The sequence below is a fragment of the Suncus etruscus genome, chromosome 4, assembly GCF_024139225.1.
Source record: "Suncus etruscus isolate mSunEtr1 chromosome 4, mSunEtr1.pri.cur, whole genome shotgun sequence".
NCBI lineage: Eukaryota > Metazoa > Chordata > Mammalia > Eulipotyphla > Soricidae > Suncus > Suncus etruscus.
This window is the reverse complement of record NC_064851.1, coordinates 136,838,913-136,865,530: the sequence shown is the minus strand read 5'-3', so window position 1 is coordinate 136,865,530 and position 26,618 is coordinate 136,838,913. Positions and strand designations below refer to the sequence as shown.

At 42.5% G+C, this 26,618-nt stretch overlaps 1 protein-coding gene across 1 annotated transcript in view; it reads right to left on the bottom strand.

Annotated features, from left to right (window-relative positions):
* FAT1 (FAT atypical cadherin 1) overlaps positions 1-23,166 on the bottom strand; it is a 128,875-nt gene extending 105,709 nt beyond the window's left edge. The window contains exons 1-2 of the mRNA XM_049772324.1: positions 23,081-23,166; positions 1,711-4,993 (exon numbers count right to left, since the gene is read on the bottom strand). Coding sequence (XP_049628281.1) covers positions 1,711-4,975 — 3,265 coding nt within the window. The 5' untranslated portion in view covers positions 4,976-4,993; positions 23,081-23,166. The remainder of the gene's footprint in view (positions 1-1,710; positions 4,994-23,080) is intronic.
* Between the last annotated feature and the right edge of the window lie 3,452 nt (positions 23,167-26,618).

The window sequence follows — 26,618 nt, the reverse complement described above, 5'->3', positions numbered from 1 at the left end:
AATGTCCTATCCAATGAGGTGCCCACTATGGGCTGACATCTGAATGGTCAATATCATTATTTTGGTTTATGGGGCCACACGTGGCTGTACTCAGTGCTTACTCCAGTTGATGTCTAGGGGATAGTATATGGTGCTGGGGATCAAATTTGGGTTGGCCTCTTAGAAGCAAATCACCCAACCTGCTGTACTATATCTCTCACAGTCATAAACTATCCATACTTTCCTAATCTGAGTCACCTCTCCAGACTTCCAACATGCCCAAGAAACTATTGATACAAATTCCAAATAATAATCTGCATTATCTAAATTTAATAAGTTTACTGCACACACAGGTTATACGGGCTTTTCTAAGACTTAAACTATGAGACAACAGTTTTGCAAAAAATCTATACACCTTGACCAACTGACTCTATTGCTATAAAACATGCTTTGTATAGCAGATCAATATGTAAATATTACCATATGACTTCTATATGACTTTCAAAAAGCATAAATCTATTCTACTATATTTATTCACCATAAAGCAAGAATGTCCTACAAATACCCAAGTTATCTTTCACCTTTAAATCTCAGTATTTGTAAGAACAGTTTTCTAAACGCTTAGCAACTCCATTCCCTTAATCCCAACTCATCCTCCGGCCTCATTAATTTAACACTAGAAACATCTGACACTGCAATTCAGCTCTGAAAGCTACTAGAGCTTGATTTCAGGAATTGCCTTCTTTTTCCCTTTCTGTGGAAGTAAGAATACCCCAAGCTCTTAAATTTATAGCCATAAAATACTACTAAGTAATCTTTTTAAAAGCAACAATAAAAGCACTTTTTTCTCAAAGAAAAATGCTTGAAAGGAAAACCCAAAAGTAATAGTGATATCATTTAAGTCATCAAGGAAATGTAAATTTAGGTTTGGTTCTATTTACTGTCTCAACTTTAATTTACAACCCAGTTCTTTGGAGACTTTCAAGACCAGGCACAGTAGAAAAGTGGGGATGTGGCAGGTAAAAGTGATTTAGAAAAGTGTTTAGAAAATTCACAAATTAAAAGAGGCAGGATTAAAGATCAGAAGTTCTCATTCTCAATTCAACCCTCTGCAATTTAACCTTGTGACACTGGATCAGAATCTGGAGATGTTAAAGATGATCAAATTATGGAAGTTCCTTAAAAATTCTGTTCTGTGTGGGCGAGAGAAATATTTCAACAATCTTCTCTGTGACAACAATTTCTGCATGTCACACTGCAAAGGGGCTGTTCAAACATTAAGTGCAAACATACTAACCGGAACACTCTAGGAATACTTCTTCAAGTTAAAGCATAACAAAGAGGTTTCCGACATAAGAGTACGAATTGTAAGACAGTTCTCAGCGTTGACCATTGATCTTTCAAAGAATTTTGTTATGCCAGCTTACTTGGATCCTTTTAGTTTCCCCTTTAAGTCTTATTAAAATCATGTTTGTAACTATGTATGGATCTATCAATCTAGATACTCCTTTGAGTATTTTTGTGTGTGTGAACGTATCTGAAAGATGAACATTTCTATCTATATCTACATTTCTATCTATATATCTGAGTATTTCTAGCTCAATCTTTTAGAGAGATACAGATTCTACACTCCACCCTAATTCAAGTCAATGGAGTTTTGTGAAGGAACTAGTACAGGACCGAAACTAACTTTAGAGAAAGGGGATCAAACCTGAGAAAGAATATTCCTACCTGTTTCTTCATCTATTTTGAAGACACCAACACCAGAACCATCTCTAATGGAATAACGTATCTCTCCGTCTCTTCCTACATCCTCATCATGAGCTGATACTGTCATTATTGATGAACCAATAGGAACATCTTCTTTCACTACACCTTTCTCCACAAAGCTGGAAAACACTGGTGGGTGTAAGTTTTCATTCACATCAATCACTTCAACCTCAACAAAGCAAGTGGAAGACAGAGAAATTGGCTTCCCTCTGTCTTTGGCCCTCACAGTGAGATTATAGACTTGCTTCTTTTCAAAGTCCAACTGCTGTACGATTCTAACTGCTCCACTGAGCTTATCCACATCAAAGTGTCCTTCTCCATGGTCCAAGATACTGTATCTCACTTGACTAGATTGACCTACATCAGGATCATAGGCCTCCAACCACATGATTATGGTTCCTTCAGGAAGGTCCTCTCGAATTTTCACATGGTAATTAGGTGGAATGAACTTCGGCGGGTTGTCATTAACATCCTCTAATGATACTTTCAAAAGTACAGAGGAAAACAACTGATGTTCTTCTTTGGCTTGATCCCTGGCTTCTATCTTTAAGTAATGCACATGCTGGGTTTCACGATCCAAGGGGGACAGGATTCGAACGACCCCGGTCACACTGTCAATTGAAAACTTATCTGTGTCTGTGAGAATAGAGTATGTCACATAACCATTAGGACCCTGATCTTTATCTGTAGCTTCGATCTGAATGATCTCACTATTGACCTCTTTATCTTCACTCACTTCAACAAAGTAGCTCTCCTGTAAAAACTCAGGTGGATTATCATTGGCATCCAGAACTCTGACATCTAGCAGACGCCAAGCAGCCTTCTGTGGTAGACCAAGGTCATATACTGTAATATTCAGGGTATATTTGTCGGTTGTTTCGCGGTCCAGGGGAGATAAAATTTTTAGCATTCCTGTGTCCATGTCAATAATGAAACAACTATCCTCATTTCCTCCAGAAATAGCATAGACCAGTTTTCCATTGAAGCCAGTGTCAAGGTCAGTAGCATTCATGAGGATGATGTTGGAGCCCATGGGGTGATTTTCCTTCACCTCAATACTAATTGGAAGAGTACTTTTAAACTGTGGTGCATGAGCATTGACAGAATGAGAATCGAAGAATATATCCTCCACCTCTCCCTGGCTGTGTAATTTATTTGCTTGCAGGAGTTTCTCCGCCAGCATTTTGGCAACTCCAGTCTCTTCACAATGCAGGTTTATTTGCTTGCGAGGGGCAGCCACTGTTAAGTTGATATACAATGGCGTGGCAAAATTCTCTCCGTCTGTAGCAGTGATTCTCAGACTATGAAAAGATACCTTTGCACCCAAGCCTTCCATAAGGGATTGTTTTAATGACAATACCCCCGAGCTGGGGTTTAAAATAAACAATTCCAGTTCATTTCCAGCTTCGATCTGATAGCGAACCAACTGCAGTTCATCAGCATCAATGGCAGAAACAGTCGTTATCTGCTCGCCCACACCAAGATCCCTGGGAATTGTGCCTTCACAATTTATTTTCTCAAACAAGGGTGTGTTGTCATTCAAGTTATTGAGAGTAACTGTAGCCAGGACTTCCACTTCCCTGCGGTATGGCAAGCCCCAATCTGATGCTCGAATCCTCAGTGTGTAAACCCGAGGCATCAGCTCATAGTCCAAAATTTTGGAGGTACTCACAGCACCGCTGAAATGGTTGATCACAAATGGCACCTGGTTTAAGTTGGCAATACTGTAGGTCACATACCCATTCTCACCCTCATCAGGGTCTAGTGCACTCACACTCAGGACAGTGGTGCCCACGGGCACATTCTCATCAAAAGAGGCTCTGTATGCTGTCTGGGTAAATTCAGGGGGGTTGCTGTTTGCACTGATGACTTTAACCAAGACTTTAGTGGACACTTTCCTGTCACTTGTTGAGACTTCAAGTTCAAAATGGGAGGCATGCTGTCTTTTAACTGGCTCCAAAATGGAAATGAGGCCAGTGTTGGGATTCAAACTGAACTTCGCCTTTCCAGGTGTACTTTTAAAAGTGTACCTCAAGTGAGAATAACGAGGAGTGGCTTTGACCATGACCACAGGCGTATTGGGGGGAGCAAACTCACTAATTTCTGCTCTGTAAACGTTCTTCTCAAACTTGACTGGCCCCGCCTTGAACTGCGGAGAAGTCACATGAACCACTTTGACAGAAGAGAACTGGGGAGGGATTCCTTTATCTTTAGCCTGGAGTGTCAGGTTGTAGCCAAAAGGGTGACTGTCCCAGTCAATGGCCTCGACAGCTTTGATTTTGTACTCTTTACTCCCGGGAGAAGACCTCACTGTTCGAAACTGCTGAAGCGGGTCCCCCGCCACAATGCTCAAAGAAGCAACTTCCCCATTGGCACCCTGGTCACAGTCCTCCACTGTGACAATTGCATATGTGGTGTCTTTGTCCAGTTCTGATGGTGACAATGTCACTGCGGTTACAACAGGGGCACACTCGTTAGCCTGCTCGACATGAACTGTTAGCTTGGCCATGCTGCTGATCCCACTGCTACCGTACAACTTCATTCCACGGTCCACAGCAAGAATCTCCATCTCATAGAGCTGGGTCTCCATGTAATCAAGTCTACCTGTTAAAATTATGGCGCCGCTGGTAGGGTGAATGGCAAACATGTCTGTTCGGTCTTTAAAACTGTAGTAAAACTCTCCATTGGTTCCTATGTCTGCATCCGTGGCACTGACTCTTGCAATACTGGTCCTGATGGCTGTGTTTTCGGGCAATGAAACGCTGTAGGAGGTGGGTGAGAATAATGGTCTCAAGTCATTTGTATCCAGCACTTGCACCCTGACCTTTGTTCGTGCTTCGGCATTAGTACTTTTTTCAACTGCTTTCACTATCAGTGTGTAATGGTCTTTCACTTCCCGGTTGAGAATAGCTGTATTTCCTCCTTTGGTCCTTATTCTTAGAAAGCAAAAGTCTCCAAGAATGTGTTCTTCAGCTTTGAACAGGTTTTCATTGTCCCCTGAGACAATTTTGTACCTTGGTTCCCACAATGGATTTGTAAGGTAAATGCCCATCTTTACAGGGTGCCCAACATAGGTTTTAGCTGCAGAGTTTTCATACACAGTGACATTGTACTGGAAATGCGTAAACTGTAAAGAAGTCTGCTGAAGTGTTTGGCTTCCAACACTGTCTCCGAAATGCTGGAGGAGGAGGAGCAGAAGCAGAAGCAAGGTCAAGTATTTCTCCATTGTTTAACTCTCAGGAATCTAAAACAGGAAAAAAAGAGACAAGGATCTTTACTTCAAGAAAGTAAACAGATACAAAAAAAAAAAAAAAAAAAACAATCCAAATTTCTGTCCTCAAGAATTTCAATGAACATGGGATCTTAAGCTGGCACTGTTGACATTCAGACTGGATGCTTTGTTGTGGGATTCATCCTGTAGATTATAGGATGTTTAACAGATCCCTGGTTCTGCTCATTGGCTATGAGTAGCACCTCTTCATCATAGTTACTTTGTCACCAGTGCCTCTCAGGTGAGAACCACTGTTCTCTAAAGGCTGTATTGTAGGGAAGAAATAGTATTTGTGTTAGATATTTTTGGGGTTATGGAACATGTGTTTGTTCATATTTAAACTGTACTTTGTTTGACTCATGCACTTTTTAAAATTCTTGTGGTAGGTTTCTCAGACTTGAAATCTTAAGCTATAATAAAGGAGGAAACAAATGATTTCTTGCGAAGCTCTATCAGGGGTCCTCAAACTTTTTAAACAGGGGGCCAGTCCACTGTCCTTCAGACTGTTGGAGGGCCAGATTATAGTAAAAACAAAAATTATGAACAAATTTCTATGCACATTGCATATATCTTATTTAGAAATGAAGAAACAAAATGGGAATAAATACAATATGTGGCTCGCAGGCCGTAGTTTGAGGACCATTGCAGTCTAAATGATTTCTAAAAACTCGAGAAAAATCCATTTCTCACTAATCCTAAAGTTTATAATTTCAGGCAAGACTATGTATCAAATACTGGAAAGTAAAAAAAAAAAAAAAAAAAAACCAAAAAGGGGCCGGAGAGATAGCATGGAGGTAAGGCGTTTGCCTTTCATGCAGGAGGTCATCGGTTCGAATCCCGGCGCCCCATATGGTCCCCTGTGCCTGCCAGGAGCAATTTCTGAGCCTGGAGCCAGGAATAACCCCTGAGCACTGCCAGGTGTGACCCAAAAAAAAACAAACAAAAAAAAAATACTGGAAAGTAAAAACAATAAAAAATTTATCACTTTAAGAAAAAAAGAGTTTCAATGAATCGTTTTAAACTGTATGAGCTATAATATGCCGTTTCACTGACCCATTTCCTAATATAATCATTCACGTTTCTAATGTGTTTAAAATTAAGTTTAAGAACAATCATATTTTTATTTTTAACGACTCAAAAGAATTATAATGAGCACTGAAGGAAAAATACTGCCTACAGTAATAACTGAATAGTATTCTATTTACATCTTCAAAGCAAATACAAGTGACTGCTAGAGTTAGATATACAGGCAACCAACCTGTGTTTGCCTATATACGATGAATAAAATGTTTCCAAGGCTTGCCAAGTTAATGCTACCAGAGTACTAGGCAAGAGAGGCTTCTAACTATTTAGAACCTCCTCCAAAAAATCTCCCAGAGATTTTCTAAGATGTACCCTATTAAAAGTTTATAATCACATTTCCAAAAGTTATCCTGAAATTATTTCTTTATCAGAATGATTATGTTCACTCCCACATAATATAAGCATTGGCTGTCTCATTTAGCATTATATATACCTAATTTAAAGATATTAAAATAATTATATCTTCAAGTGTGACAATGAGGCCATTTCTCAAATGCCAACAAAGAGTCAACAGAAAATAAAGATAAAGCCAGTTATAAGAGAAAAAACAGAGTATGATGTGGATATGATCTCCCCAGACCAAATGAATTCCATTCAACATTTGCATTACTTCTGTGCAAACAAACAGTGGTGTGAGAATGTCCATCTTCAGTGCACAGAGCCAGCAGCCTCCATGGACCACTATCAGGTCACAACACACCTGGCTGCCTTTCACTGGCACGGGCCCGAGCAATGCAGTGAGATGGAAGGAAGCAGACAGGGCAAGTGAGAAATGGTCACCTCTCTATCAGGTGGGCAGTCTTTTTGGTGGAGGCCTGGCCAGGGAGCAGGACAATTATTTTCCTACCAACTGTTCCCCTAAATGCCAACCAATTCACTTTATAAATCAAAGTAGCTATACACGACTTCACAGCAATGTGGGTAGAGGACAGTTCTGTACCCTTGGCACTATCCCTCTGAAATGAATATTCACGAAATGTTAATGCAGGCAAAGGAGAAAGAGATAGTGGACTGGAGGGTTGCTCCAACAGCCAGGTTAAAAATTTGGATGGCATATTAATTTATAGCATCTTAACTCAGCTCGCACCAACTTTGCCCCATTAGTCATCCCACTATGAAAAAAAAATTGCTGGCAGCAATTAGAAGGCTTAATTGATACTGAATCATTTTCAAGTTGGGCACTCTAAATTGTTATTTAGCTGTGTCTTCTTCATAGAAGTGAAATCAGAAAATGAAACAGATCTCTGGCCTTGAGGAGAAAAAAAAATGAACGTAAAACAAGAAAGAATTTTCTTCAAACTCTCTATTTGCTCAGGCTCAGAAATTTAAATATTACATAACAAACCAATAATTTATTTTTAGGGATTTTTGTAGGGAGGAGATACATCCAGGTGTTCAAGGCTCTTTACTGAAGGATCACTCCTTGCTAGGCTAAGAGGACCGTAAGGGGTGAAAGGGATTGAACCCAGGTCAGTGGCATGCAAGGCAAATGCTGTATCTGCTAAACTATCAAACTGGAAAGTCTGTAATTTTACTGAAGTGAGAACTTCAACACATATGGCTAGCTGACACCCCCGTGCTAGCTGCAGAATGTTAAAGACTGTGAAAATTAAGATTCCAATCCCAGGGCATTTACAAACTGGAACTAAATGGCATATAATAATGCTATATATATATATATATATATATATATATATATATATATATATATATATATAAAGAAAATTGCTTTAAAGACCTCTTTAAAAAGGTGATGTCATATATGCAATGTCTTATTTTAGGAAACATAACTGTTACCCATTTTACAACAAATTAAACAAATCAGGTTCTACTTCAGATTAAAATAAAATGATTTTTCTTATTAATTCTACACATTAGCTGCCAGGCAGCTATGAACAGAGATAGTATCACAGTACTGGCACGTACTGGCACATAAATGGTGTAAAAGATAAAACGAACACATTCCATTTATGTTTGAAACAAATAAAAAAAAAAGCAGATAAAATATAGCCATGTGTGGGTATCCCCTCCCCCAACTTCTTATTTATCCCACCTGAAAGATCAGAACTGCCCACACCTGGAATGGGCGGGTAGAGGGATCTGCAATGGGGGGATGTGAGGGAATAAGGAGGAGAGTTAAAGAAGTGTGAGAGGCGCGAATGGCAGAAGGGAGAATAGGCAGAAGTGAGAATCAACAGCGAGATTCAACAGAGAAATTTAGTATCAGCAACTCAGCAATAGATTCAGCAGCAGTTGTATCAGCAAAGGGAGTTAGTCAGCCTGGAAGCCAGTTAGGAAGCCTGGAAAAAGCAGCTGAAAGGGAGACAGAGACTGAGAGAGAGCCAGAAGAAGTAGAGAAGTAGCTGCTAGGGAAAGGCTTAGTATAAGAGGCCATGTGAGGAGGTGTACATGGCGGTAGGGACTGTGAAATAAAGCTGGCTGATTCCTGAAACTTCATCTGACTGCTTTGTGAATCTCTTCACCCTCACCCTGCAACCTTCAAACCGGCCAAGCCATCGGGGCTGCAGGAACCAGGTAGAGCCCAGAAAGGCCTCACCATCCCCACACCAACACTAGGACTCTTCATTTATATTAAGACAACAGCCATGTATGCACATTAATGCACATTAAAATGGACAGAGGGACAATAAGCATGTGTTTTCCATGTGTGAGACCGTTGGTTCCATCCCAGGGAAAGAAAGGAGAAATGTTCGGCATAAATAAACTGCTAGCAGCAGAGACTTCTCAAAGACCAGTAGCTGCAGAAATGTTTACCCTACATTGATACTTTTCTACACAATCTGAATGTTGGGGGCTGTGGTGCAATTTTGGGGTGGAGGAAGTTGGGGCCACATCCAGTTGTGCTTAGACACGATTACCAGCTCTGTACTCAATCAAGGGTTGCTCCAGGCTGTGCAGCAACAACCAAGAGCTGATACTGGGCATTGAACTGGCAGCAAACAAGACAAGCAGTGAACACCTATATTATCTGATATGTTTAGAATAAGTATATGTTATCACTGACTCAATGACTCAATTTCATGATTTGACTTATTCACAATAAATATCTTAGTGAGAACCTGATATATTCTATTGTTGCTAGGCATACAAAAGTGAACCAAACAACCTACAAATCTTCATAAAAGATAAAGAGTTCTTTGAATTAAAGACAAACTTGATGGCAAGTGCTGATTGAGAGCTTGACAGTGAGGCTGATGATTAAGGTCTAAGAGATAAACCATGAATTTGCAGAGCAAGAGAAACTGAAGGAAAACATAGAACCCTAAATTCAAAAGAGACCAGATTTTTCTCTACCTCAGCACTATGGACATTTGGGGCTTATAATTATGGGGGAAGAGGTGGGAGGATAGCTCTCTCAGCCACTAGAGGATGTGTAGCATTTTTGATCTCCACCCTTTAAATGGCTATAGCATAACTTTCTCCATAACTTAAAAAAAAAAAGATTTCAGATATCGCCATATCTCCTCTGAGTTTAAAGTATCTCCAAATAATAGGTCATATTAAAGATACACCAAAAAGACTATGATGGTGTGGAAAGGGGGACACACAACAGGGCATTTTTTTAAAAATACACTTTATTTTATAATAATTTTATTAAGAGTTAGCAGAAAGTTACTATGACAGTTGGTTTAACCCCTACTAGTAACATCTCATATTATTACAGCATATTTGTCACAACCGATGAACCAATACTGATTGGTTCACTGGTATTAAATACTTAAATTCACACTTTCTTCAGATTTCCTCAGATTTCACCTGATGCTCTTCTTTTATGGGCCCCAGATGGTACTCAACTGCTCCGCTCCATTTAATTCTTGTATCTCTTTGGTCTTTCCCAGATTTCACTATTTCCCTGATTTTCTCTGTTTAAACCTTGACAATTTAAAAAGTACTGGTCAAATTATTTCACAGAACGTTCAACTGAAATATGTGTTTTTCTCAGGATTCTCTCGAGAACTGAGAAAGAAAAAACAGAAATAAAAGTTCCATTTCCATCACATCATACAATATATACTTCATATACATTGATGCTGGCTTGTCAGTGAAGCGCTGGGAGTCAAAAGCCTTCAAGGTGACATTCTTTCCCCCGCTTTCCCATCCTGTCCTGTATGTGCTCTTTGGAAGGTGGCCACTGAGAGCACCCATATTCCTGGGGTAGAGTTAGGCTATCTGAGTTATTTAGAACCTTGCTAAAAGGAAACCTGTCTGCTCTCCCCAGCTGCCGTGATTAATTATTCAATCATTTCTTTAGATCAGTGTGGACTCATGGATGAAGTGTACTTCTCAGAACTTTGGGTTCTTTTGCAAATAAAAATGATAGATCACATGATGATTTTAAACAGAGTGACATTCTCTAAGTTAAAATCAAAGACTTGTGCTGATTCCTTGTTTTCAGAAAAGAATATTGAGACTCAACCATAGCAAGCTGGGAGTAACAGTTAGATGTTACTGCAGTCAAGGGATATGGATGCAAGTTAAACCCATAATGGTGGAGGTGGTGAAAAGTGGTCAAATTCTCAATCTACCGTATTTTCCGGCGTATAAGACGACTTTTGAAACAAAAAAGTCAACGGAAAATCAGGGGTTGTCTTATACGCCGAGTATATCCCGAAAAATGTTTCAATATGCCGCTAAACAAAAATTGTCTGAATATTGCCACAAAACAAATTTTCCAACTTGATCCTGCACCAATCACTGCAAGGCTGCTCGGACCACCTCTCTAATTCAGCAATCCAAGCAGGCTTTTTATGCATGCAAATTAGACAATGTTCTGGACCCGAATCTATAGTCAAAAGCCTGTTCAGATTGGCCAGAGTTAAAGAGGAAGTCTATTACAGTAGAACCTTTGAACCTTTGCTTGTTGTGATTGGCTCACTGTGTACATGAGCACAGGAACACATGCAGCACATGCAGCACAGGAACGTTCTGTCTGATACAGCGAATATAGGCCTAAACCTATGTTTTAACTGCAAAATTAGGGGGTCGTCTTATGCACCGGCAAATATGGTAGTTCAGGATTTGCTGAAAAACTGGAAGGGGAAAAACAAAGGGGAAAGATAAAAAAGGAAGATACTAAGGCTTGTATAGTGAGCAAGTGGAATGAGAGAAGACAGGAAGGAAGGAAGCAATCTTAGCGTGAGATCCGGATTCAGTTCTGGACAAGTTTCACCTGGAAATGTCAACTGTGACCTGACTTTTTGAGTGGGCAGTTAAGATTGTGGAAGAAGGTCAGCCCAGAAATATGAATTTGAGGATGGTGTTTCAAACCACAAAATGAAACGAGCTCACCAATATAAAAAGAGACTCAGTGTCTACTGCATGCTAGACTTGGGGAAAAGAATAGAAGAAGGAAATGGTTAAGGAGACAGAGCAGTCACATGTCAGAGAAGCAAAAATCAGTGGTGCAATAGAGATAGTAACATAACTCACGTAGAACTAGCCTAGGAACACTGCCTGGAACCATGTTACTCTCCCCGCCAATAATGCCTGCATATCCACTTCCACACCAGGTCACAAGGAAAATGGCCAGTGAGTCAAATTATTGCAGCTGTTCATTCCCTGGGAGCTTGCATGTTCAGTTCACCCACAGCCTCTGCCACCAACATCCACAACTGGACCCCAAACACTGGAACACCTTTCATAACTCCCCCACCACAGCTGTTCTCACAGGACCCATCAGAGCTGGATGGGAGCCAGAAAAAACTTCTGGACCACATTCACAACCAAGACCTTTCAAAACCTTGAATTTACTCTGCAAACTTGGCTAACAAAATGCTACTGTAAGGAGAACAAATTATTAGACCCAATTCTTTTGATCATAAGGGAAAATACCTTTTAGAAGATATTAACTTTACTGTAACGTAACCAAGACCTGTGAACTAAAGTTTCACTATAAAATGCCACCATCCAAAAAATTATAGCTGTTTTTCTAATGCTACACAAACAGTGAAGCTGAAGAGGGGAATATAAAGTACTAATAGTATTTCATTTGAAAAGCAAGTTATTACCTAGAATTCATGCTTATGAAAATTAAATTCCAAAATCCATTTTAGCCAGAGGCTACACTTTGATATTCAGAAGGTGATCACACTACTTGAACTCAGAATAATTTAGGATTTCTTCTCTGCAGTTTCCAAAGTGAAAACAAAGAATGTTTACTTAGTTCAGCCTTTAGGGAAAGGGCCTTAGGCCAAAGCTTAAATATCTTTAGTATAGATTTCTTAAAATCCAAAAAGTAAGAGAAACATAATTTTTTCCAATAGAAATCAGATATTAATGTGCTCATATTTCTTCATTAGGAGAACTTCGTGTAAAAATGTTCTGCACATTTTTCACAAAACAGAACACAGTTCCTATGCTGAGAAGGTAACTGTGCACCTTCAATATTCATGCAAAGTCAAAAATTCAGAAGTATTTCATGTGCTTTAGACACAGAACATTAAGTGGGGCACATCATAAAATGCATAAACCCTATTAAATGTATATTCAGCAGATGTCAAACTCTCACACATGTTTCTAGTCATTTTGGCCTTCTATGCAATGAATAGTATATGAGAAAATACACAAAAGCACTCCAGTGTAGGACCCTGGACTCTCAGACTCCCATACCAAATTAAACTTGTATGAGGGCATGGCTAGTCATGGGACTTCTTATTGAAATTTAGAACTTAATATTCGAGTTGAAGTGTCACATTTTGAGTAATTTTTAAAGATATCTAAATTGCAAGAATTGTGTTTTTAACTAAAAATGTCACAAAGCTCTGAAAAAACAGAATCTAAAATGAAAATGACTCTGTTTTTAAAAATATTGTATCTTGAACAAATGTTTAAAATTGTGAAAGTCACTTAGTAGGTGTCAAAACATTCTTATATCTAAGTAGGTTTTATTTTTTATTAGGGCAGGGAGGTTGTGTTCAGGTCTTACCCTGGCTCTGTGCTCAGGAATCAGTCCTGGCAGAGCTGGGAAGCATATTTTGGTACAGGGATCAAACTCAGGTCAGTGGCATAAAAGGCAAGCACCCTACTCACTGTATCACCACTCTGGCCCAGAAAATTAAGTTTAGTTACTCAGCTTACTCAGCTCAGACTTCCAGAAAAAATTTATGAGTTTTTTGTAAAACAAAACAAAACAAAACAAAAAAAAAAACCCTCATTTTTCTATTTTAAAAGCTTTCATTCTTAGGGCTGGAAAGATAGTACAGGAGGAGTTATGTGCAAGTTTTGCATGTGGCTGATTCTAGTTTGATCCCTGGTACTAGATATCCCCCCAGAACATTACAGGGTGTAGACTGAAGTGTTGCCAGAGTAGCACAAGAGGCCCACAAGCTCAGAATACCTTCAGGGGTCCTCAAACTTTTTAAACAGGGGGCCAGTTCACTGTCCCTCAGATCATTGGAGGGTCTGACTATAGTAAAAACAAAACTTATGAATGAATTCTTATGCACACTGCATATATCTTATTTTGCAATGAAGAAACAAAACAGATACAAATACAATTCGTGGCCTGCGGGCCATAGTTTGAGGACCACTGAATCCTCCCTCATATTGAGCAATAGCCTAGTTGGACACAAGTGCCAGGAGCCCCTCTCACCCAACATGTTCATTCTGCTACAGAAAACAAAAGGTACACCTTGCTTATTTCAGAGTATGGTTTGGCTAATTAAGTCACCTTAATACAATCTGCAGTTAATACGAAGCTTTGGAAGGCAAAGAACACTGAAAACTGAAACTGAAGAGCTTTTTTTTTTTGGGGGGGGGGCCACACCCGGCGGTGCTCAGGGGTTACTCCTGGCTGTCTGCTCAGAAATAGCTCCTGGCAGGCACGGGGGACCATATGGGACACCGGGATTCGAACCAACCACCTTTGGTCCTGGATCGGCTGCTTGCAAGGCAAACACCGCTGTGCTATCTCTCTGGGCCCAGAGGTTTTTTTTTTTTTTTTTTGCCTTGGTCTGTATCAGTGTTTCCCAAAATAAGGGATGATAGTCCCTAGGGATGTTGGAACTATTGGAGGGGAGAGGTAGCAGTAGCCTCCAGAGTCATTTGGGGGAACACTCTCTCCATCAGTTCCCTTAAAAACAACATATCAGAAGGGCATCTAATGATCTTTTTTTAATTTCTGGAAAGGGTAGGCCAAAAACGTCCTAGAACTCTGATCTATATTTTTAAATAGAAGTCATACAAGAGAGGTTAAGTGGCATTGGTCAGCCAGTGAGCATCAAGAAGCTCATCAAATGGAAAGGTACCAGGGCCACACCATAGGGTTTGGGGGCATTCATGGGCTCAGGTGTCCAACCCCTTTTTCCTGTACTTTCAGTGACTTTCTGGGTGGTTGCTAGTTGTGACTAAAGCTGCAATGAGTCCAACTGCCCTACTAAGAACCAAATTTAACTAATTCCTTCAAAGAACCAAAAATTTATTCAAAAAATATAAATGAGAAGTCTTCAAAATACTGGCAATGTAAAACTACAAATTTATCTCTAATACATTATAACTTTTCTAGAATGTATGTTTTCCACTCCCTAAAATAATAAAGGTTTCTTATAGGTCTAATTACTCTGGGTATTTCAGATTACATGCATGCATTTCACCAGATAATGGGTAAAGGATGATAATTGTATGAGTACACTATGAAAACAGAGTCGTTAGAAAGTTCTTCCTCGGGTTCTGCTTAAAACATTTTCACCCCCAAGTCTCTTACCTCATCCCACAACTCTGAAGTGATGAAAGAACCAAACTATAAACAAAACCCCATTATTACCACAAAATTCTGCTGCTTGTATTAAGGAGCTTTCATAATATGGCCATTGTATTTATTTGGGGAAGGGGACCTAAGTGGTGCTCAAAAAGCACATGTATCCATCAACAATTCTTGGCCAACGGGTCATGCTTGAGGACTGAGCCTGAGGAAGTGGTGCTGTCGGGCTTGGTGGTACCAGGGGTTCCCAAGTCACCCCAGTGGTGCTTGGGGATCCTCGTGGCTACATCAGAGATGCCTGGGGAATCACGGTAGCAGGGACTGTACACAGGTAAGGCCCATGCATGTGCCCTCACCACTGTATTATGTACTAGTCCTCTTTCCTCTCCTCTCCTCTCCTCTCCTCTCCTCTCCTCTCCTCTCCTCTCCTCTCCTCTCCTCTCCTCTCCTCTCCTCTCCTCTCCTCTCCTTTCCCCTCCCTCCCTCCCTCCCTCCCTCCCTCCCTCCCTTCCTCCCTCCCTCCCTCCCTCCCTTCCTTCCTTCCTTCCTTCCTTCCTTCCTTCCTTCCTTCCTTCCTTCCTTCCTTCCAGTTTTTTGGCCACACCCGGCAGTACTCAGGGATTACTCCTGGTTCTGCACTCAGAAATCGCTCTTGGCATGCTCGGGAGACCATATGGAATGCCGAGGCTCGACTGGGTCTGTCCTGGGTCGGCAGAGTGCAAGGCAAATGCCCTACCGCTATGCTATCACTCCACCCACCTGTCCCTGCTTTTCTAATTGATTCTCAGTAAAATACCTCCTGCAAACCGAAAAGAAATACTAAGCATGGAGCCAGAGGGCAGGAGACAAAGCAGCTGCCATCTCTAGCACCATATTAAAGTTCCAAAGCACCACCAAGAGTGAGCAATTAGGAAGGGGCCAGAGTTATAGTACAGTGGGTAGGGAATTTTTGTCTTGCAAGCAGCAGACTTGGGTTCAAATCCTGGCATACCATATGATCCCCAAGTCCACCGGAAGTGATCCCTGAGTGCAGAGTAAGGAGTAAGCCTTGAGCATCAGTGAGTGTAGCCCAAAAACAATTAAAAATAAAAATAAAAAAGAGTAAAGTCTTGAGCTCAAAGTCAGGCACTGCCAGGTATTGCCCTCCAAAAACAAACAAACAAACAAAGTGAAACAAAACAAAAAACCTGCAACAACTCAGGTTTCTACAAGTTGACTTTACATGTCATTTCCTCTCCTTGCATTATGCATTCCTGATTCTCCTGATTCATCCTGCTCAAAAGTCAGCCTGTCCTAATACCCAATTACCTAGATGACAGCTCCCTGAGGTGTCCTCATGACCTTGACCCTCCAAGATCTCCTTATTGCACCAGATAGAACTGTCCTCCATCCCCACGAGACTGACAGGATCCAGAATGCAGGAAAATCATATGTTCACCTCTGTATGCTCTGTCTGGTATGATGTTCGGCATGGAAGAGATCCAATGTAGCTTGTCTCATAAATGGACAGATAAAAAAAGGATTATGAATAGAGAATGGAGGCTGCAGTGATAGCACAGAGGGTAGAGCATTTGTCTTACATATGGCCAACCCAGGTTTTATCCCCAGCATCCCATACTGTCCACCAGGACCTGCCAGGAGTCATTTCTGAGTGCAGAGCCAGGAGTAACACCTGAGCACCACTAGGTATGCCCCCCCCCACCAAAAAAAAAAAAAAAAAGAATAGAGTGGAACGCAAGAATAAAGTAAGGCAAGGTAAGCAAGAAGGGTAAGATGGGAAAGGAAAACAAGTTATAAAATAAATAACAAAACCCCAGGTGCAACCGCCCAGCCAGTAATGACAGCTGCAGATGGCAGCCCTGGAGATGGCTCTCATTTTCAGCAGCCCATAATGAGGTCACCACCCACCTGAAAATGTTTCCAAATTGGCTACAGGTGATGCCAAAACTTTGCGTTTACTGCAGAGCCCATTATGAAACTCCACGCTTGACTATTCTACAATAGATAAGGATTAAATAATGACTGATTTTCCTAAGTGGTTTGTAGAAGACACTTAATTGCTTTATAGATTTATCTCTACATGTATAATGAACTCCTGAAATTAAGCAGGAATTTGAGCAATATTAAGGCTGGAACTTAGAGGAAGATTTATTTTTAAATAATTTCAAATGTATGGGCCAGAGAGATGGTATAGTGAGCAGGGCACCTGCCTTGTACATGTCTATTCAGGTTTGATCCCAGGCTCCCCATATGATCCTGTGAGCCCCAGCCAATAGTGATCCAGGAGTAAACCCTGGCTCTGCAGAGTCAGGCTCTGGGCCTGACCCAAAACAAAACAAACATAATTTCAAATGTAAAATATACAGACAGTGCACCTAACTTAAGACAAATCTGAATAAAAATGTTCACCTTGGATGAGAGAAGAAAGTGGCAACTCTCTAATCTTAGTTCTTGAAGAAGAGCCTGTACTTTTTTTTTCTTCAGAACTCCTCTGTGGTAATTACAGATAAACTCACACTTGGAAATTGAACCATTAAGTGAGGCAAAACTTTCAGTTTGGCTCCATCATCTATATAATATGATCCAAAGAAAGTTTACATACAGCAACTTCCCATTCAGAAAGACTAAGTAGACACCTAACCTTATGGTTCCCTAATACTAAACTGGATTTTTAGGCCACATTTAGGCCATTGAGACAATATAATGCAATAATAACGCACTAATTTGATTTACTTACTGATTCTATTTAAAAACCTGCAAAACCCTGGAGAAGAACAGATTATAATACACTTGCTGAGGGAGTTAGGGCAAACAGTCTCCAAGATCCTTCCCTCCAAAATTTAAAGAAAAGGCTGCTTCAAAAGCAGCTCAAATACTAAGTAAGTCTAAAAACCAGCTAGATAGGCTGGGATCAGGGGAATAAAAACATTTATGAGAATGCGCATAATTTTTAGATTCTCCTACGGTACCTATCCATAAGAATTTTAATTATCTATTTTTATGGGGAGAGCCTCTTAAGTGTATTAGTTAAAATATACCAATACTGGTGGCCTGATGGTTCTATGAATTCTAAGAATTTCAGTTCATTTGGGGGTGACAATGACTTATTTAAGATATTCACTTTTTTAAAAAATGGTTAGCTCATGAACACTTTAATCAAGCCTAACCTGCATTTTTCTTATGCCATGGTTGACGTAACAGATTTATACAACGTGTTCTTCAGTTATGTGGTTTAAGCAGTTCACATGCTGCTTATAGCTTAAATATATAACAAGAAAGTTATTCTAATCATAACCCACAGGTGTCCTTCTAAGATCTGAAGACAATGCCAAATAGGACTGGAGAAACACATTTTCGAGGATATATATTGAACAATTGGATATGCTTGAAATCACATAACCACCATTCTAAAAGTAATACAGAAAAGCTCCATGATTTATGAGTTTTATAAACACTCAGATCTTCCTATCCTACTGAAACCTATCTGCGACTATATGAAGGTTTAAAAACCTGCTTTTTCTTTATGATGCCCATCAGAAACTTTTAAGTTCTCTGTGATGCAACTTCAACGCATTCTTTTTAAACAGCCTACTCTCAGAAAAAGATAAGTAGTTAAAAATGACTTGCCTTTGCAAATTTCAGAACCGAACAGTCACTCTGGAGTAGCCATTTGTGTGTGAAGGGAACCTCTTCTACTAAGAAACCAAGAACTTGCTTTTTGAAAAGCCCTTAAAGAAAGCCATAGTGCAGTCAGGCCAAAAAAAAAAAAAAAAAAAAAGTTTAGGAGTTTACTTTCCTGATGCATACAAGTGCGTCCTTTTTTTTCAAAGGCCTGGAAATTCACATTAGCAGGACTTCCTCCAGGCCCCCAAATAACAACAACAACAATAAATCCGAAACAATTGCAAGTTAGCTTCCTAGAAAGAAAAAAAAACACCGATGAAGTAAGAAAAAGCACTGAGGAGTCCCAATGCAATGTCCTTCCTTACAAAAAATAAAAAAGATTCTACCAAGTTTTCCCTCCGGGAAGAGATGGCAAAAGTGCAGAGAAGAAGAAACAGCACACTTGGCCCTGCAGAGCGACCAGGCAGGCCTCCACTTCGCCTCCTACCGCCTCCGGGTCCGTCCCGCAACCCCAGAGCAAGCACCTCCAGCCGGGCACGAGCCGTCGTCCGCCTGCCGGCTCCGGGCCGCTGGCATCCCCGGCCCAGGCACCGGCTCCAGGCAGGCGGGCACGAGCGTGGCCCGCGCCACGGGTGCACGGGTGGAAGTTTCCGAGCCTCCCGGGCAGGGCGGGAAGGAAGTGCTCAACCCGCGTTGGTCAGGGAGAGGGGGAGCCCGCGACGCTTGGGTTTCCAGCGGAGATTTATTTCTGCAGCCGGCAGAGGGTCGGCTACTTACCAATTCACTCCACGTCGAGCAGGAAGGAGCCCTTAGCTTCTCTCCCTTGCTGGCATTCCCCCCCGCCCCCAGCTCCCCTAAACTTTGCAAGGGAAAAAAAAAGGAAACTCCAGCACTCCCCACCACCACCACCACCACCACCGCTTCAAGCCAAGAGCTTTTGCCTTCCAACATATTTTTCCAAAACAGGAGCTGGACAGCCTGCATGCATGCAACCCCAAGAGTGGAGAAATAAATAAATAAATAAATAAATAAATAAAATTAATACTCAATGATAGCTAGCAATAAATCAATCCGTAAATGATTTATTAATAAAAAGCAATTAATAATCAACGATAACCAGCAATACGTTAATTGGTAAATATTGATTAATACCGAATTAATACATTCATTAATTTATCATGAAATAAAATTAATGCTTAATTAATGAAGTTTATTAATGTTATCGATTAATGGAATTTAATTAATGATGAAATGATTGACTGATAAAATTATAAAGTCGCCACCCCGAAAGATCAAATAGTGGGGGGTGGGGGGTCATACCTTCCAATGCATCTATGCACCAACCAGCTCCAGCCCCGGCTGGCTGCAAACCCGGCGGCCAGCGCAGCCACGGCGGGGCGCCCCAATCCGCCCACCCAGCCGCCTTCCAAGCCCCCCCACGCTGCAGCGCTCGCCAAAACTTACAGCAAAAGTTTTTCCAATCTCAAAAGGGATCTTCGGTGGAGAGCGCGCTCGCTCGGATCTCCTCGGCGCGCCCGCGCCCCCTGAGCGGGGGCCCGGGGCCCCGGAGCGCTCCACCCCCACCTCCACCGGGGCCGCCGCGGGCTTTCCCCGCACCTCGCAGTCCGCGCGCCCCGCTCGGCGGACGCGGCCGCCACCCCACCAGCCACTCGCTCGCTCGTCCGCGCGGCGTCTCACCCACCCGCGGTCCACTCCGGCGCGCCGTATCCCTCCGCCCGCCCGCCCGCCCGCGGCCACGCCCACCGGCCGGCGCTCGTTTCTCCCCTCCCACCTCCACTCCCCCCTCCCCGCGGAAACTCGAGTCGACTTTTCTTTTCCTCCCCGGGCGGCCGGACTCTGAGCCCGCGCGGGTCCCGGGCAACGTCGCCCGCCCCCAGGCACCGGCGGGCCGAAGATCTATCTTCTCCAGCCTGGAGACCCGCGGGGTGAGTGAGTGGCCAAAAGTGAGCTCGCTGCACTTCGAGGAAACGTTTTAAGACTCAGCCAGGCATGGAAAGACGTGGAAAAAGTTTGCTAGGCTGGAGCAGGGAAGGGTTAGTGTAGCTCCAAATAAAGAAAATAAAACATATATATATAATTTAAATAAATAAAAGAAAAAGCATATATATATATATATATCTAAAATAATTTAAAAGTCAGGGAAAGCTTTTAATCTAAAGGATTCTTTAGATTCTTCCAACCTACAGGGAATTCCAAAATCTGCATCTTCTGGGTCAGAGATTGCAGGGTAGGATGAAAAAAAAAGTAAATAAATAAATAAATAAATAAAAATCTTCCCCCCAAAGGTCTGGGAAGGAATGCAGCCAGGTCGGAAATGCAACTTCCTTCTTCAATCCACAAGATGAGCTAGCTGGAGAAAATGAAAGCTTTTCCTCTGGGAGCTCTCGGTGCCCAAGCTATTCGGACGGCCCCAGAATCTCCCACCTAAGCCCGGATTTGAGCGAGCCCCAAGGCCAGCCTCCCCAGGGACCGACACCCCCCAGCCCCAGGACTCTCTCCAGGTCTGCAGGACAAAAGGCAGCCGTGCAAGCCTCCTGAGTTTTCCCAGCCAATGAGTCCCCTCGCCAATGTACTGAATGCAATCCATGAGAAATTCCAAGTTCCCTAGGGAAAGGGGGAGAGCTCCCCCACCCACCCAGTCCCAGCATCCAGACACCCCACTTTGGGAACTCCCCCGCCTGCCCCGGCGCCCCTGCCTGGCCTGCGGTTGGGAGCCCAGACTTGGCCCGGGCAAAGCTCCAGACCCTCGGCTCGGGGCGGTTGAGACTCAGCCGGAGCTTCCCCAGAATGCACCCAAGAAGTTGGGGAACAGCCCGGAGAAGAGGGCGGACATGACCTCGGAAAAGTTTGTGGCGCCCGAACATTTTTTTAAACGCTAGGAGGACAAAGAAATCTGATTTCCCTGCAACGGGCTGGAAGGGATTGCAAGACAGTAAAAGTGCAAGAGAGTAGGGGTCACGCGAGTATAGGGTTAACCAAAATCAAAAAAGAGAGACTTTCCTTGGCTGAAAGGGAATACAGTTGTCTTTTAAATCCATTTTAAGGCGACGAGACGTGATATTAATTAAGGTGTCTAGCAGGTTAGGACTGGGAAGGTAAAAATAATGCCCGCAGAATGAGTGTGCTAATTCTCGAGACTAAAGGTAGGGCGTGTAGTCTCTGCGCACTGTTTAGGCTAATAAGACACGAATTCCCATATCCAAGACACACAAATGCCTTCTAAACTTGGCCACAGTGGTCCAGGCCCTAACTGAACTGCAAAATGTGTCTGGAGTTACAGGTCCATTTCATACTTGGAACAGCAAGAGTGGGGATCTGCAAACCAAACAAATATGCATGCACCTCTTTCTTCTTCATACCCCAATTCGCAAGGAAACACAATCCCAGAACAACAGTTTGCATGGGACGCGGGGAGAAGGGATGGCATTGGTAGACTTGAATGACCAAGGATCGGGGAAAGAACAGTAAAAAAAAAAAAAGAAAGAAAGAAAGAAAGAAAGAAAGAAAGAAAGAAAGAAAGAAAGAAAGAAAGAAAGAAAGAAAGAAAGAAAGAAAGAAAGAAAGAGAAAGATACCTCTTGTCACAAAATCACATGGTCTTTTTTTAATGACTATGTTCCTTAATAATTATCCATTCATTAAGAATGCTTACTCAGGCTAAATAAAACAGCTATTCGGTGTCCAGGTATGCATTGGAAAAAAAAAAAAAAAACCTTAATAAGACTAAGTTGCACTTCTTCACCCCTGGAAGAGCCAACAGCCATAGAAAGAGATTGCAGACTCCAGAGCTGCCACGTTGTTACTGATTCTACACACACACACACACACACACACACACACACACACACACACACGCACACGCACGCTACCATGTTAAATGCCTTTCCATGTTCTATGTAGACAGGTATCCCAAGCCCCACGTCTGTCCTTTCAATTGCTGACCCTCGCTAACCCAATCTTGTCCCCCTAAATATTAGGGGAGGTGTCCAGAAAACAAACACATTTCCCTCCACCAACATAGCTGCAGCCATAGCTGCAAAGACCCTAGCTGGTCTTTGCAAATTCAAAAAGAAGCCCGAGTGGGAATGGCAGTCCGCCGGGGCTCACTCACGCCCACGTTCCCAGGAGCGCCCCGGCCAGGAAAGCCAAGTTCGGGCTCTGCCGCGCAGCCGGGCCGGGATCCACGCGTACACTGCCGCGTGCCCGGCCTAGAGGGCGCTGCGCCCCTGCAGATTAGGCCCACGATGCGCTCCCTCCCCGGGCTCCATTGCTCCAAGAAGTTCCCTTCCCAAGAACGTACGCACAAGCTAGAGCTTCTCAAGTTCTTTTGAACAGCTCCCTGGATGTCTTTCACGAATTCCCACCCCCCCCCCAAAAAAAAAAAAAAAAAAAACTAACCGGACCAGATCTTTCATTCCCAAAAGCCATGCACACACACACACACACACACACACACACACACACACACACCCCTCACCATGCAAATGGGTGTGCAATGCGCACGCTTTCCCTATGCACTAGCTGAATGCTGACCGTGCCCGCAAACACCGATTGCCTCAGGTTCGAACTTAAAATAATATAAGAAGGCTGGCTTGCACCCAAACAGAAACTCACCGGTTCGGTTCAGTCGAGAAGTAAAATGCTCCACTCTCAAGTTGGGGCCAGCTTGCTCAGGAATCCCCCCTTTCCCAGGCGGTTTTGGAGAATGATGGAAAGCCGGGTTGGGTGTCACAAGTACCAACTTTGCCTCTTTCTCTCTCTCTCTCTCTCTCTCTCTCTCTCTCTCTCTCTCTCTCTCTCTCTCTCTCTCTCTCTCTCTCTCTCTCTCTCTCTCTCCAATATACGTTCAGCTGGTCCCCAACCACAGTGCGATCGGCCAGAGCTGCCCGGACCCGGGTGGCCGCATCTCCCGAGGCTTCCTTCCTTCCGTCCTGGTTGGAACTTGTGCACCCCAAAAGGGGAAAAAAGCACAACTAGAGTGAGTGGTAAGTCGAGAGAGAGAGAGAGAGAAAGAGGCCGAGGAGAAGCAGCAGCAGCAGCAGCAGCCAAGTTTGTCAGGACTTGTCTTGGGGAGTTGTGGCTCGGAGCTGCCTGCGGTGGATCACAGCTTCTGTTCCCCCACCCCCAACCCCCTCCCTCCTTTTTCGGGGTGGGGTGGGGGAGGGGAGGTGACGTCAGCGCCCCGCCTCGCCCCCCGCCCCGCTGCACCGACCAGAGAATTTCTCATTCGGAATCCGCCTCCCCGGACAGTAGCAGCAGCTGCCAGCGAAGCTAGCTCGCCACGTCTGGCCGGGCTTCTGCAGCGTCTGCCCCCCTCTTTTCCTCTGCCGGGGTCCCCTCCCCACCCGGCTCCGCCTAGCACCTGATCTGGACCCAGGAGCCCCCTCCAACCCCCCTCTCTGCACCCCTCTGCGCTCACCTCTGGGACGGTCTTTCTTGGCAATGCGCACCCCCAACTCCCTGGGCCTGCGTTTCTTTCCCACGTCTGGAACTGCAGGTGATGCTCTTTCTCTTTTGCACTTGAGATTCCTCGCAAAGGGTCGCCTGCACGGTTTTATTTTATTTATTTATTATCTATCTATTTTTTTTTTTTTTTTTTTTTGTGGTTTTTGGGTCACACCCGGCAGTGCTCAGGGGTTACTCCTGGCTCCATGCTCAGAAATTGCTCCTGGCAGGCACGGGGGACCATATGGGATGCCGGGATTCGAACCGATGATCTTCTGCATGAAAGGCAAGCGCCTTACCTCCATGCTATCTCTCCGGCCCCTATTATCTATCTATTTATTTATTTATTTTTGGCAGGGCCAAAGCATGGACAATCTAGTCTCTCTCTGCAGACTGCTCTCTCTGGACGACTTGGTGGTACTTTGTGGCCCTCTAACTTCTCTGCCTTAGGATCTTTTTTTGAAATACTCGCGTCCAGGCGCTGTTTGGTTCGTGATCTTTGTGTGGGAAAAAAATCACGGAGCCATATTTTAATTTTTTCAAATCCCTTCCAATCGCATCTACGTTTTTTTTTTATTCTGCACTCTGAAGCATAAACGGTTAGGAGGCGGGTAAGGGAAAGGAGGAGCCAATTCTAATGTTTCTTACAAGTCATCCATAGTGATAGGGGCCAGTGCACAAATCCATCGTCGACTCCTTGTTAGAAGGAGGAGAGGAAAAATGCGAACGGCGTGGAATTTATTTGATACATGGATGCATCGCTTTTATGTAAGCGTGCAGACTCCAGGAAATTATCTTTTGCGGATATATTTTTTAATAACATTAAAGACTCCAAATAAGATTACCTCCTGAACAGCACGAAATTCCCAGGGAGTCATTTTTTGTTAATAGACACTGCAACTTCCAAGGTTTGAAATCGGAGCTCTTTGGAAAAGAGGGGAAGGCTGGAAGTAGGTTCTAGCAAATTCGTTCGTCTAGTGGCCAGTTTAGCTCTTAGAAAGGGAAAGAAGAAAGACCTCCCGAGGACTCAGGAAACAAGACGAGGACTTAAAAAGTTAAAATGTTGTTTTGAAGCACTGTGTTTATTTGGCCTTCAGGAATCCACATGACTTATAAATTTCAGTTTCTTCTTGTATAATAAGTAAGAATGTAGTAGGGCATTAATCCACTCAAGTATATTAAATAAATACCCTTATTAGCCAGGGTGATATCATTTATTCCTCTTGGATATATCTTTAGAGTATCATATATTATAAAGTGTCTGCCAACCACAGCACACAGTTTGTCAAAATCTGCTTTCTCACCATCCCTTATTCTTTCCTGCATCTCTGGTTTTTTTGTCTCTATTAAATTGGGAAGAAATGAAAGGGAGGTTATCAAGAAAAATTTAAGATGCATTTTTTGACTTGAAAGGGAGGAGTTGAGACAGTAGGAGTTGCAAGGCAATGCAAACCCCGGAAGCAGCTAGAAGGTGCCAGATTCCTGCGGAGGGAGGAGGAAATCAAAGAAAGACTGGCTGGGACGAGCAGCCTGCAGTAGAGGACTGATTTCTGATGCTTCACTATTTCAGCTACTCAGACTCATTCCTTTTAAGTTCATAGTTAAAATTAGAAATCAAGCACATATTGTAAGTTCCTCTATATTACAGACAAATTTCTTCCTATAATACACATAATACAGATGTTGTATTTTATGCAATCTATAATACAGATGTTGCTTTGCCAATTCTGTCCTTAAAGTAACTGAAAGCAATGTAATTATTTTCATTTAAAAATACAGATGAGAAGTACCTACACATAATAATTGATATCATCGATTGAAACAGCTGCTGTTTAAAACAAAGTGAAAGGACAGAAAACAAGACATCTAGACTTTACTGGTTCTATACCCTAGGTTTAATAACCGCTAGCTAAATTAAAATTGAATTCTTGGGGCCAGAAATTTAGTACAGGTGTTAAGGCTCTTGCTTTGCATCCCATGGATCTTGATTTGATTCCCTGGTGTCACATATGAAACCCCCCAAACACCATCACAGGTCACTTTGAATACAAAACCAGTCATAGTCTTTGAGCCTCCACAGAGGATGGCCCAAAAATGAAAAAAGAAAAAATTGAGTTCTTTCCGTTCAGTATAGCTACATTTCAAATGTCACATCCACTAGTGGCCAGCTTATTGTTGATTAAAAGCTCTTTGATAGAGAGAAAAGTTCCATAGGACAGAACTGTTACAGATTGTGATGTTGTTTTTGGAAGGCTGCATTGAGTATCATAATATCTATGCTCTCATGTTGAGTCACTTCCAAAGTTAAGAAGAAAAAAGAATCACAGAAGAATTCATTCATGCCACAGATATTTGTCAAGTGCCAACAATCTGCTCAGTGAAATTAAAAAGGACTCCCAATATAAAAAGTTAGGTGTGCTTGATAAGAATACAAACATGACTTAGGAAGGCCTTTTAGTGGTTCTTCAATCATTGCTGATTACAAAAACCAAAGGACAGCACTAAATTTAAAGCTAGAAATAATTCTAACACATTTTTAGGAGTAGTTCAAGGACTAATTCTAAGTAGGCTGTTTAATTTCTTTCATCTGACCTTCACTTATCCTTCTCACTGATGTGTCAGCTGTCCACACCTCTTTCTGCCTTTCCCTCCTGTTACATCCCTTTCCTGGAAGTCTTAGACTATTTATCCATCTCCGCTGCCCCAA